General features: G+C 31.8%; 3 protein-coding genes across 4 annotated transcripts in view; 2 read left to right on the forward strand and 1 right to left on the reverse strand.

The window, feature by feature from the left end:
- Positions 1-3,346: 3,346 nt before the first annotated feature.
- LOC126891826 (uncharacterized) lies at positions 3,347-5,429 on the forward strand. Its single transcript, XM_050661113.1, has 3 exons — positions 3,347-4,304; positions 4,374-4,667; positions 4,731-5,429. Exons 1-3 carry the CDS (start codon positions 4,017-4,019, stop codon positions 5,331-5,333), a joined length of 1,185 nt encoding a protein of 394 aa, XP_050517070.1. The 5' UTR covers positions 3,347-4,016; the 3' UTR covers positions 5,334-5,429.
- On the reverse strand, positions 4,958-8,150 carry LOC126881263 (uncharacterized). The gene is made up of 2 exons (XM_050645446.1): positions 6,620-8,150; positions 4,958-6,570 (listed from the first exon to the last, which is right to left on the reverse strand). The coding sequence occupies exons 1-2, from the start codon at positions 7,236-7,238 to the stop codon at positions 5,360-5,362; spliced, it is 1,830 nt and encodes a 609-aa protein (XP_050501403.1). The 5' UTR covers positions 7,239-8,150; the 3' UTR covers positions 4,958-5,359.
- A 3,964-nt stretch (positions 8,151-12,114) lies between these two features.
- Positions 12,115-12,826, forward strand: part of LOC126878760 (uncharacterized) — a 124,301-nt gene continuing 123,589 nt past the window's right edge. For both annotated transcript variants that reach the window (XM_050641640.1, XM_050641641.1), the window contains exon 1: positions 12,115-12,484. The gene's annotated coding sequence lies outside the window, so the exon portion shown is untranslated. The remainder of the gene's footprint in view (positions 12,485-12,826) is intronic.

Consider the following 12,826-nt stretch of genomic DNA (forward strand, 5'->3'; position numbering starts at 1 on the left):
AGGAGTTTCACCAGTTCTCAGAGGGCTCCATTTGTGACCGTCTGGCGTTAGGCCATTCACCACTTAGGCACGGATCGCCTGACACCGTGTGTGGTTGCGGATTTTTTATCGAGGTTTAGGTACTCTTATGCTATACGGAATTTAGTAAAAAATTTGAAAAAATTCAAAAGGTGACTTCTGTTGAACAAAAATCATCATGATTTTTGTTAAATGTTTTTGAACCAATAGATTCTTTTGTAGTAGCAAGCGAAAATTACTCACACTTTTCGAAAATTGTTTTGGAGTCTTCAAAGAGTATCAAAGAGTGTAGCAGAGTAAAACGGATACTGGGAAACTGAAGCTATATTTTTTTTGGAATCTTAATATAATTTACTATTCCCAATAAAAATGATAAATTATTTTATGGATATAAATTAAAATTAGTAATATTGATTTACTTTACACGCATTAGGATTTCAAAAAAGTTTGATGTCAAAGCTTAAGAGGGAGGTCTGGCGCCACTGTTTAGATATTAGGTTGGCGCCTTTTTTAGAATTTGAGCTGGCGCCTTTTTTATAATTTGGGTTGGCGCCTTTTTTATGAGCCAGTCCGGCCCTGTGTCTACGTGCAGGCTATTTAAATAGAAAGAGGTACAGTTAAGGTAGACTTCCGCACCACGCGACCGAGACAGGAGACCGCGACAGGCGACAGATTGGCGAGGTCTCCCCACTACTGCTCTCAATGCAATTATATCGGGGTAGTGCTGCAGCCCGCGACCGAGACCAGAGACCAACTATCGCCTTTCCCGACCTATCTGTCGCCTGTCGCGGTCTCCTGTCTCGGTCGCTTGGTGCGGAATTCTACCTTTACGGTGATTGAATAGTTTAGAGGCTTACGTATCTAAAAGCCGATTTTTTTTTAATTTTCACCTCGTTTAAACGCACCTTTTACTTCAAAGTGACGTTACCAGTAGTATACCTAGAATAGGTTGATTAAAATTAAAATATAATAAATATATTTTACAAAATTTAACAAAATGGAAAGTATAGAAAGTAGTTTTTTGAATAAAATGGAATATGGTCTTAATAACGAAAAATAGAAAGTCTGGATTTAAAATATTTATTTTATTTTAAATCTTTTTTATATTACATAATGATAAACCATGATAAATAAAAAACAATAATTTTATTACTATTTGGTGAAAGCCCCATTATTGTCAATAGAACTATGCAGTCTTCTGTTCATAGAGAGCACCAATATCACCTCATGTTATAGTCAACAAGCTCTTCCCATGCCTGCTCAATTGCTTCCAATAATTCAATTCTATTCCGTGGTCTAAAGTTTATTTTATTTAGTTTCTTTGTTAACTCTGCCCACACATTCTCGACGGGGTTAAAGTCTGTACTCCAGGAAGGCCACGGAAGAACATTAGCATGAGTTTCTTTCAGCCATTCTCGAACAATTCTACTCGTATGCAACGGTCAATTGTCATGTTGGAAGATTAAGTCGTTGTTGGGGAATTTCTGGATCACCGATTGCAACATTGTATTCTCAAGAATATGTTTGTAATGTATGTAATCCTGTTAATTTTTCTTCTAAGTATATGATAACAAACGCCCGTGACTTCAGCACTTATCCATCCCCATACGTTGACCGAGAATCCTCCACTATTTCTTAAATGATGCGTATATTGTTCTTAGAAATCATACTACCTATGATTTCTCGGCCTATATACACGTGTATCTGTATTAAATTGGTACAACGACAGAATCGCCAAGTATCTAGATTTGGAAATATAATTACGAAAACAATGGAAAATAGAAAGCGTCAAGGCAATACCTATAATTATCTCAATTATTGTTGGCTTGATTCCGAAGGACCTCCTAGAGAGTAGGGGAGGAAAGTATGCTAAATTTGCAGTTACTCGAGCGTTATGGGGACCTATTGGGTTGTGAAGAGTAGGCCCTAAAACCAAAAAAAGTTTAGTAAAATTTTCCATTTAGGTGGGGACTTTCCCTTTTTAAATTTAATTTTCCATTTCCAACAATCGATTTTTCGGATTATAGTGCCATCTATCCATAATTCGAAAAACTGTCTCGAATAAAAGTTGCGTTAAGAATCCAAATCTGCAATAAAAATTGGGGGCTCCTATTTAAGATTTTAAAGTAACCCCCACACACCTCCGTGGGGGGTCGTGTTTGGTGCCATTCGATAGATTTTTCTTTTCATAAATATTGAATACGTGTATTTCGCAGTTTTTCGATCTGATGTTCTTTCGCGAAATATCGTAGGGTTCGTATTTAAAATTTTAAATTTAAATACGACCCCCCACCCCTCTCCGTGGGGGGGTCGTATTTGGTATCATTCGATAGATTTTTAAAAAATATTGAAACGTATTTTTTAGTTTTTCGATCTGATGTTCGCGAAATATTCGCTTTTTTATTGTGAAGCTTTTGACTCACCCATTTCCTTCCCAACAAACATTTTAAGTTGATTTAACGTTTCATCAGCTAATTTTAGAAGCTTGCATGTTGAACAAAGGTAGTCGATTAGTTTGTTTATGCATCTGTTCAGATTCTAAACAGGCGAAAAAGGAGAAGATAATCAGCTTAAAGCTGAATAAAGTAGCATTTATTAGCGCTTCTTCAACTTTTATATGGCTATTCATATTGCTACTGTACCACTTCTGCAAAATGAAGAAATACTTATTCAGTTTCTAAACAGCTTTACTTTCAGCCTTTGTTCAGCTGCTTTTGACCAATTTTCACGTGTTATATAATTTGTTTCCTTGCTGAAAAGTAGCTTTTGCAGATATTATACAGTCTATTTTTCAACTCTTCTTCAGCTTTTTATAAATAAAACAAAAATGTTTTTTTTATATATATTTATTACGATTTATTATCGACATTAGCTTTCTTTTAACTTCAATTTCACACTTATTTTATTATTTTATTTAAAATCGTAATACTTACTTTTTTTATTTTATAGTGTCTTCTGTGCGATTTGAACCTGCTACCTCTCGATCCATATATCACTGCCTATCCCACTGAGCTAATCGGGCACTTACCAAAAATGTGTATTTTATTGTATAAATGAAATGCTTTGGAAGCTGAACAACAGCTGAAATAAATTTGAAGAAGCGCTGTTTATTTGTCGAACAAAAGCTGAAAATAATTATCGGAATTTTAGTTGAATAACTTCTGAATACTTTCTGCAAAAGTAAACAACGCCACATTCACTAAATTTTAGCTGAATTGAGATTGATTATTAGCAGAACAAAACACTCCTGGGATTTACCGCGAAAATACTGTCTTGTCTGTAAACGGAGATCAAAATTTATTTGTTTTTCTTATTTTTATAGTGATTTTTGCGTAAGTTTTAAGTCAAAATGAATAGGTGTAATCCAGGTAAGTACGTTGTTTATTATTTATTCTTTAAGTATACAAAGTGTTTGTAAAAATGGATATTAATAATTATCAATATTATACATTTAAAAAAAGTTAGGTTAATTATTTTTTTACATTTAGTATTAAACTTATTAAATTATGAAATATTTTGGTCTTAAATAATTAGAATAAACCTGGGATATATTTATTTATATAAGGAGACTGATATTAACAAACTACTAATAAGTTACAAATCTTCTAATTAAAATAATGGGTAAATAAAAAGTATACTTTTATTATTATAAGAACGTAATATGAGTTGCCTATGCATTGGATGAAATTTAAAACTTCTTTTTTTCTACTTATGTACCTATGTAATATTGTAGTTAATATTTGAAATTTTAATTAGTTTAATTTATTACAGAACCCCATTTTAAAATCGTTGAGACGATAGAAGCTGGAAGGTCGGTCTTAACTGTTGTTCCACACAAGTGGATAAAAAACAAAATTTTATTTTGGCCACCAAAAAACGTGAAAAATCTGATAAAGGATGTCAATTCTACTCCAGACATTACGTGGAATAAAATAATATGTCGCATCAAAAGAAATTATTATAAAAATCGCATTGCAGCTGAAACTGAACTTTTAGAAATGTCGGGAGGTTCGGCAACGTCTTCAACTGATTCCGAGGTTTTAGGAGAAATGAAAGAAAAAAATAAAGTAAGAAACACAAAAAAGGTCACTAGTCAACAAAATTTTGAAACTCTGTTTGCATCATCATCGTCAAAATTTTGTTCGTTTCAACCAATCATACCGGAAGAAACTCCTGAGCCTGTTGTTGAAAGCGAAAATATAATTTTGAAAACCAATTTTTCGGATGAGGCAATTATTTCTCCTGAAGCAATTGCAAATGCGCAGTTTTTAAATGTCATCGAACAGGTAAGTTTTTATTGGAAACATTTAAAATTATTACTTTAATTACTTTTTTTTTGCACCCTTAATTATAAGCCTTTGATTGGAGAAGAAAGTAAAAACGACATTATTAACAAGTTGAATGACATTGAGCAAAAATTTAATCAGTTTAAAAATGATATAACAGAGAGCGTAAAAGATATGTTGGTGAAGGCAGTTGCGGCAATTAAATCAGATTTTGATGCCAAATTATTGTCAGCATTGCAGAATTTTAAAAACAATCATCAGGATGATGACAATATTCAATTTGAATTTCATGCCGTTTCAACCTCACAGGAGTTAAGTCAATTAGAGGAAAATCTCAAAGATCCAAATTATGAAAAGAAAGTAGTAAGTTATATTATTTCAGTTTTCATTTAATCTTTTAAATTTAATGTTGATACTGTTTTCTAGAGAAATTATTTTAAAAAAATTATTGGTAATATTCCTGATACTAGTAATGGTTTGGATACCTGCTATAGTATTGTAGATTATTTTTTTGAGAAAAAATTTATGGTGCAGTGTTCGTGGACGGGAGGAAGTAGAAGCAACACTGAAAAATGTTGTATTAAAAATTGCAAAAATATTTTAGAAGTGTTTTTTACAATAGTCCAAAGTTCCAATAAAGATTTTTCGAAGGCTTTGTTGAAAAAATTTATAATTGGAATTACAAGAAATGCAAAGAAGCGTAGTTTAACTGGAGGCATCCGCCAATCTTCAATACATAGAAGAAAAAAATCAATGGTTAAAAAACAACGTTTAAGTGGAAACAGAAAAGTTGTTGCTCAAAGACAAGGTAAAGGTACCTATATTAAAAAAATGTATAACATAAAAATTATTATTTCAGGCGAAAATGAATTTTTTTATGAAAATGAGCAATCATTTAATGAAGAAAAAGAATATGATGAAGATAACGATGAATATGGTATGGAAAAATATGAAGCTGACGGTGAAGATGCTATAATAGAACATGACGAGGTTGAAGAGGAAGATAATAATGATACAGACACGGACTAAAAGAACATTTTTATTAAAAAAACTTTTTAATTTACATTCAAGTTTTGTTTATTTTTAATAGTGTGTAGAAGAGGAATAAAAACAATTTTACTTTCATTGTATTTTATAACAACCATTTTACAAACAACATTCTCTAGCAAATAAAGTTTCATATTATTTAAATTTGTAATGTTGCAAATATATATGTGTAAATTTGATGATCGAATGGGATAACTAAAGAAATCTTCTTTTTTCTTAACAGATTTTCCATGTATGAATATTTTACCACCTTTTTCTGATGCAGAATTCATTTGAACAATGTCATTGTCATTTGTTAAAAACCATGAATTTTTGAAAACATTACTTAAACAAAAATTATGAGAATAAATGTAGCACTTGATAACATTCCCCCTTTTCTTAATTTCTGGCTGTAAACTTGTCTTTTTTGTATCATTGCTCAATATTAAATTTCTTTCGCCAATTCTATTAACAATTTGCTGCAAACTGTTATTTCCTTGGCGCAATAATTTTTTTAGTTGAAATAATGTATTCTCAAATGGGTACGTAGATATTGTAAAAAGTTGTCCAAATCTATTAACATCATCAACCACATGTTCTAAGTTATGAATGTTGCTTGTAATAAATTGTACGCCATAAATAATCTTAAAATCATCTATATATTTTTCAAACATTAATTGGGCAACCGAACGATTTTCAGCATACATGTCAGAAGAACATATTCTAACAGCAACAAAAAGAAGTAAAAAATGTTTATAAACGTCAGTGTTCAACACATCTTTTAAAATAACAATTCCAATATAATTAAGAAAATTGCGCCATTCTACTCCTTTCCAGTATGCCAGGCAATCTAATCCTCTTGTGGAACGATGAATTTCAGATGGAAGTTTCACAGATATTAAATGTTTGGAGATCCTCTCAATATCACGAGCACATAGCTTACTTGAGAAACCCATAGAACCATCTTTCCATCCTGTTAGACAACGCTTCATCACACCTAGCTCTAAAAGATGTAGTTCATCTGCTACTATAAAATCCTGCACCATGTCAACTTCGGAAATTTTCAAAATTGGTGACTCTTGCCCTTTATGGTGCTTACCATAATGTTTACTTCTGAATTTTGCATCAGTTCTAAGAGGACATTTTATATCAGGAAATACAACAGTTCGAGAAAGATAAGAATATTCGCCTTCAGTAGTGCATTTAAGGCATCCATTAATCCCATTGAAATTGACTACACCTGTAAAATAAACTAGTCAATTTAAGCAATAATTAAAAAAAACAGATACCTTTAATAAATGCCCGTGCAGGTGAATCGCAGATAAAGCATCTAATTTTTATGTGAATCATATGCCCATTAACACAGAGTCCATTTGATTGCAGCCGCTTAACATCCTCAACAAAAGGCTCCAAAAATTCATTTATATCTAGAGGCTTGTTATTTCCATGGAAAATGCCAACAATCATAGGTTGTATATCAGGCATTTCATATATGCTACATAAAATTGGCCAAAACTGACGTTTGGAACTTTTATATATTGGCAACCCATCTATATTTACATTGAGCTGTATTAACATGTCTTTTGACAAGTTTTTAAAAGTGTTCGTTAGACAAACGTCAAGACCTTGATGCCAATATTCTCCACCCTGTATAACTTTACAACTTTTTTTCGTATTTTTTGGCGTTTTTAATAATGTTCTAGCATCGATAAATAAACTAGAATCATACTGTCTCTTGATTATTTGTAGGAGATCTTTTAGAGCTGCATGTGTAATATTATGTCGGATTGCCCAATTTCCTAATTCGGTACTTGAACAAGGCAATAATTGCGTTTCAGTATCTTCTGTTTTAAAAATGTCTTCATCAATAAACTGGTCACCATCATCTGATGTTTCACTGGTTTCCATTAGATTATCGTCAAGATCACTTGATGTGCTAGAAATACACTCCTGTTCTTTAGAACCTATGTAACAAATTATTTTTTATTTAAAATATACTCACAAAATTAAAACAAAATTACCTGATCCTGATGCTGTGTCGTTAGCTTTTGAATGAGAAGAAACACTACTTGGTGCATATAGATTTTTTAAAAACTCTTCATAATTTGAACGGTTTACCTTTAATTTTCGGTAATAATGGCCAGATTTTTTTATTTTTTTAAAATTTTGAATTGATTTTTTATCCATATTTTTTAAATATTAAGTAAAGCACAGTGTATATCTTTTATCTAAATAATTAAAATTATATAGCAAATATAAGCAATTGTATAATACTTAATAATCATCAGCTGCAGAAGCCATTTTTCATCGAACTTAAGTATACACCTTTTGCAACGAATATGAACGATTTAATTAAATTAAAGCTCCTTTTCAGCTTTATATCAGCTTTTATAAAGTTGCTGATTAAAAGTACTTACAAAAGTTCTGGACAAGCACTATTTCAGCCCAGAATATAACTGAATAGAGAAGGTTGAATAATGTATTATGAACTGACTTAAATAGCGCTTCCCCAGCCTCTTGTTCAGTTTTTTTTACATTGTTGATCAAAAGTAGACAAAAATTCTGCAGCAGCGCTAGTTCAGCTTAGCATTCAGCTGAATAAGATATGCTGAATACTATAATACAAAGTGCCTTAAATAGCGCTTCTCCAGTCTAATATTCAGCTTAAGTCAATTGGCTGCAAAAGGGCTTACAAATAATCTGAAGCAGTGTTTGTTCGACATATTAAACAGCAAAATAGCTTAAACAGCCTTTGTCACTTTTATGCGACTACTAATCAGCTGCAGTACTCAGTATTTAGCTTGACCAGCTATTATATGTTTGTTGGGTTACGCCTCGCTCAAATCGTCAGATTTTTAAATATAAATACACTGTTTTGCATCTACTTACTTTACCTTATCTTAATCTGACGATTTTGAGTTTTTCTAAGGATAGATTTTTTTTTCGGACCCCCCTTAACGAACTCCCCTGTATTAAGAGCCAATATAGTAGAGGTACATTTACAGGGTACAAGGTTTCTCCCCATGTGATAATCTGACGCTCTCGAGTAACTTCAAAAATCCCCGCTTGGGCTCCTCTACCAAGAGGACATCAATCAGCTTGGTCTTGGAATCTTGACAAGCATCTGTAAAAACCATGCAAATAGTGATACAGGGTGTCCCGAAAAGATTGGTCATAAATTATACCACAGATTCTGGGGTCAAAAATAGGTTGAATTAACCTCATTTACCACTTACCTATAGGGCTTTTCATTCACAGTCATTTGTTTCGAGCTTCTGTCATATCTCGTATAATCCGTGTATATTAATATTATACACAGATTATACAACATATCACAGAAGCTCGAAACAAATGACAATAGATGAAAAGCCCTATATACAATGGACCGTGATAGTGTGACGTCAAAACGTCAAATTTTTTCCAAACACGTTGTGTCTAGGTATACGCTAACGTGTACGCAAATAAAAAAGTTAGGTAGAATTAAACGTCATAACAAATATTTTTCTATCAAACAAACACTAAACATATCAAAATAGCGTGTATCAAAATATACAGTCACTGCCCACGCTAAATAGTCACTAGCTTGATGAAGTTTAACTTTTTTATTTGCGTACATTTTAACGTGTACCTAGACACAACGTGTTTGGAAAACTTTTTTTGACGTTTTGACGTCACGACTATCACGGTCTATAGTGCACACAAAAAAAAGTTACAGCCCTTTGAAATTACAAAATAAAAATTGATATACCTATCGATTCATATATCGAAAACTCTTTAAGATTTTTTATTGAAATTAGACATGTGGCATTCTTATGACAGGGACATCTTAAAAAACAACAGTGAAATTTGTACACCCTATAAACATTTTATGGGGTTTTGTTCCCTTAAACCCACCAAACTTTTGTGTACCTACATTTCAATTAAATTATTATTGTGATACCATTAGTTAAACACATTTATTTTTAAAACTTTTTTGCCTCCTAGTATTTTTTCGATAAGCCAGTTTTTATCGAGATGCGGCTTCTTTATTATATATGTTTACATAAAAATGTTATGGGGGTTTCGTTCCTTTAAACCCCCCAAATGTTTGTGTACGTTCCAATTCTCTAGTGTTGGGGAAAAAGGGCATAAGTCAAATTTTTACTATATTGACTTAAGTACACTGGCGACATGGAATTTAATCAATTTAGTTGTGATCCAAAGGACATAAGTCTATTGTATTTCTAACAGCTTTATTCTCTATTGATCTAATAGACGCAAGTCGTGTAAAACCGGTTTTGTTTGGACAAGCGGGCTTATGTTGACTAAAGTCTTTTTTACCGCGGCAACCTTTCAACCGTATATTTACACTTGCCAAGGACAGGCTGACTTAATTCCGTATGACCCGTTACAATAATAAACACGTATTGCTTTTCAGTGATAAAAATTTGTATTTACTTGTGTTTTTGCGAACGTAAAAATGTCAGAAAGATGTAAACGAATTATGAAGATGATTAAGGAGCAAAATAGTGGTACGTTACCGTTTAATACTGTTTTATCTGTAAAAATAAATTTTCTACATAGCAAGTATGTTGTTAACTGTTCTTCAAATGAAAAATTCGTTAGAGGAAATCGATCACAAATTTATTGTGTCAGGTCACTCACACATGGAATGTGATGCGGATCATTCCGTAATCGAGAAACAAAAAAAAAACAAGTGGCAAATATTACATCCACATAATTGGGTGACATTAATACGATGCGCAAATAAAAAGAAACCTTTTCAAGTGCTTGAAATGTCACAAGATGATTTTTATGACTTTGCAGCCTTGTTCAAAAGTATTTTTGTAAGAAGAAAACAAGATAGTGAAAAACGGAAATTTCTATGGCACGACTGCAAATGGCTCAGATACAAAAAGGAACAAGGACTGATTTATTATAAAAAATCACTTCAAGAAACAGAAAACTTCTCCATTCTAAATTTAAATCGCCGTGGCCGTCCGGTTGCGCTCTCTTTATCAAAAAAATATACAGAGCCACTTGCAATCTCCAAGGCCAAGAAAGATGATCTCTTGGAATTACTACCCCTTATTCCAGATGTGTACAAAAGCTTTTATGAGCAAGTTGTACATTCAAATGCAACAGCTGACGTTGACCCAGATTTAGAAGACCTCGATCCAGACGCCGATAATCCAGACTTAGAAGAGGTACATACGTAATAAACGTTGCAGTGATGTATTTTACTTGTATTGTTTTTTTCTTCAGCTAATAAAACTTCATCCATTATTTTATGTTTCTGTATTTACCTGTGTTTCTATTAGATGTTACTATACTATACTAGGTACACTTAATGGCTAGCATGTTAGTTCATATAGACTTAAGTCAGCAATCGCAATCAAAGTCAGATCCAGAAGACTTAAGTCAATCAAAAATCATCAATTTGAAAAGATATAACCTACTTTATTATTGTCTAAAGGTTTGGTTAATATATCGTATTATAATATTAGTATAAATGCAAGTTTAATTTAAAAATAGATTTATACGACAAGAATGAAACCTTTAATAAATCCCCCTGAAAAACGACAGATTTCGACTTATGCCCTTTTTCCCTAACACTAGAGAATTAAACTATTATTGCGGTACCGCATTGGTTAAACACAGTGTTTTCAAAACATTTTTACCTCCTAGTATTAAAATATACCTACCCAAAAATGTAAATTATAAATAAATTTCCATATTATTAGGTAGGTACGTGGTCTCTATAATCGTTCTGAACCATATACAAATATGTGGTAGATTTGACAAATATTCAAAATATCCCGATAAAAACTGGCTTTTCGAGAAAGTACTAACAGGCAAAAAGTTTTAAAAACACTGTGTTTAACTAATAGTACTATAATAATAATTTAATAGAAACATACAAAAAAGTTTAGGGGGGTTTAAGGGAACAAAACCTCCATAAAACTTTTATGGGACGCACAAATGTTACTATAATTTTTTATTAAGATTTTCCTGCCATAAGAATGCCACATGGGCGGGATTCTGCAGAAAGGATACCAAAACTCACACTTGGTTAAAACTGAGATATTAGCCAAAAACTTTACGATGAAATTTAAAATACTCTATTAATTCTAATAAATAATTATAGTTTAACATTACAATCGGTACAGTATTAACGATTCTAATGTTAAACCATAATTTTTTTAATAGCGAATTTTAAATTTTATCGCAAAGTCTTTGGCTATACAATATTTCAGTTTTAACAAAGTGTGGGATGGATCATTTTCTACAGAATCCCGTCCACATGTCTATTTTCAATAAAAAATCTCTAATAGTTTTCGAAATATTGGAAAAAATTGATTTTCATTTTGTCACTTCAAAGTGCTGTAACTTTTTTTATGTGCATATTTGTACTAAGGTAAGTTAGGTTCAATCAACCTATTTTTGACCCCAGAATCTGTGGTATAATTTATGACCAATCATTTCGGGACACCCTGTATAATAGTGGTTCTACTACTCTACTCAATCAATTTAATTAATCCTTTTGATACCCAAGGTAGGTATCTAAATATTTTTCCTAGCATAGATAATTGATTTGACTGACTAAATTGTCAACCAAATTAAAATAAATTTATTTGATTGATTGACGAAAGATTTTTCCATTAGAGAGAGTAACAGCCCTATGACCTAAATCCGGAAAAATACTTTACAAGAACAAAAGTTATCATTTAATTATTTTACCGTTTTATTGGTTGCCTACCTCTAGGTAATTAAACTACACCAAACAGCCGCAGTGCCTCTACCGAAAGAGCAAGTCTCAATATCCCTCATAGAAAGAAAGATAGAGCTAGAGACTATGTTGAAAAGTTTTTAAAAATTCTTTAAACAATGTTAAAAACAACTTTATTCGTATCATATTTAAAATAACTTTAATAATTATACAAATTAGATATGTATCAAATAAAATCAAATGATCTATTTTTTAAATCCTGATGCAACGGGGATGAAAATTAGGGGTGAATAAACGAACACCGCACCGCACATTCGAACAAAGTAAAAGTGGTGTATTCATAAACATGGCGTTTAATTTTTGGCGTCCGCCTTTTCATCAAATATTCAACTGACCCAGAAACCCCTTAGCCAAATTATAAATTATAAGCGCATCATTAAAGAAGGTAATATTTATTTGTTATGGTAAATTTTCTTTAATGCGATTTATTCAGTAAATTGCATACATTGTCAAATTTTTAGGTCATCATAAACAATTTGTATGTAGGTCCTTCCCTATTCAGCTAAAGTAGAAACATAATTTTATATGTTGAGAGGAAACAATAATAAAAATAATTGTATGGTATTGTTAATACTTACATTTAACTATTTTATTAGACAAAATACTGTTCCACATTTCTGAGATGGTCAGAATAATTCTTTTAATCTGAATGTTTAAAAGGGTATCACTGTTAACATTATTTTAATCAAAAGTATACCAAAGTCACTTCAGGACGATGTGTACTTAA

This window comes from Diabrotica virgifera, chromosome 1 (genome assembly GCF_917563875.1).
Source record: "Diabrotica virgifera virgifera chromosome 1, PGI_DIABVI_V3a".
NCBI classification, from domain to species: Eukaryota; Metazoa; Arthropoda; class Insecta; order Coleoptera; family Chrysomelidae; genus Diabrotica; species Diabrotica virgifera.

What these genes read in the sequence shown, in the direction of transcription:
- LOC126881263 (XM_050645446.1), bottom strand. Translation starts at nt 7,238, where the DNA reads ATGGAAACCAGTGAAACATCAGATGATGGTGACCAGTTTATTGATGAA. An exon ending in TGCACGGGCATTTATTAAAG is followed by an intron (nt 6,571 to 6,619) that starts GTATCTGTTTTT and finishes TTTATTTTACAG; the next exon opens with GTGTAGTCAATTTCAATGGG.
- LOC126891826 (XM_050661113.1), top strand. Translation starts at nt 4,017, where the DNA reads ATGTCGGGAGGTTCGGCAACGTCTTCAACTGATTCCGAGGTTTTAGGA. An exon ending in TTTTAAATGTCATCGAACAG is followed by an intron (nt 4,305 to 4,373) that starts GTAAGTTTTTAT and finishes CTTAATTATAAG; the next exon opens with CCTTTGATTGGAGAAGAAAG. An exon ending in CAAATTATGAAAAGAAAGTA is followed by an intron (nt 4,668 to 4,730) that starts GTAAGTTATATT and finishes ACTGTTTTCTAG; the next exon opens with AGAAATTATTTTAAAAAAAT.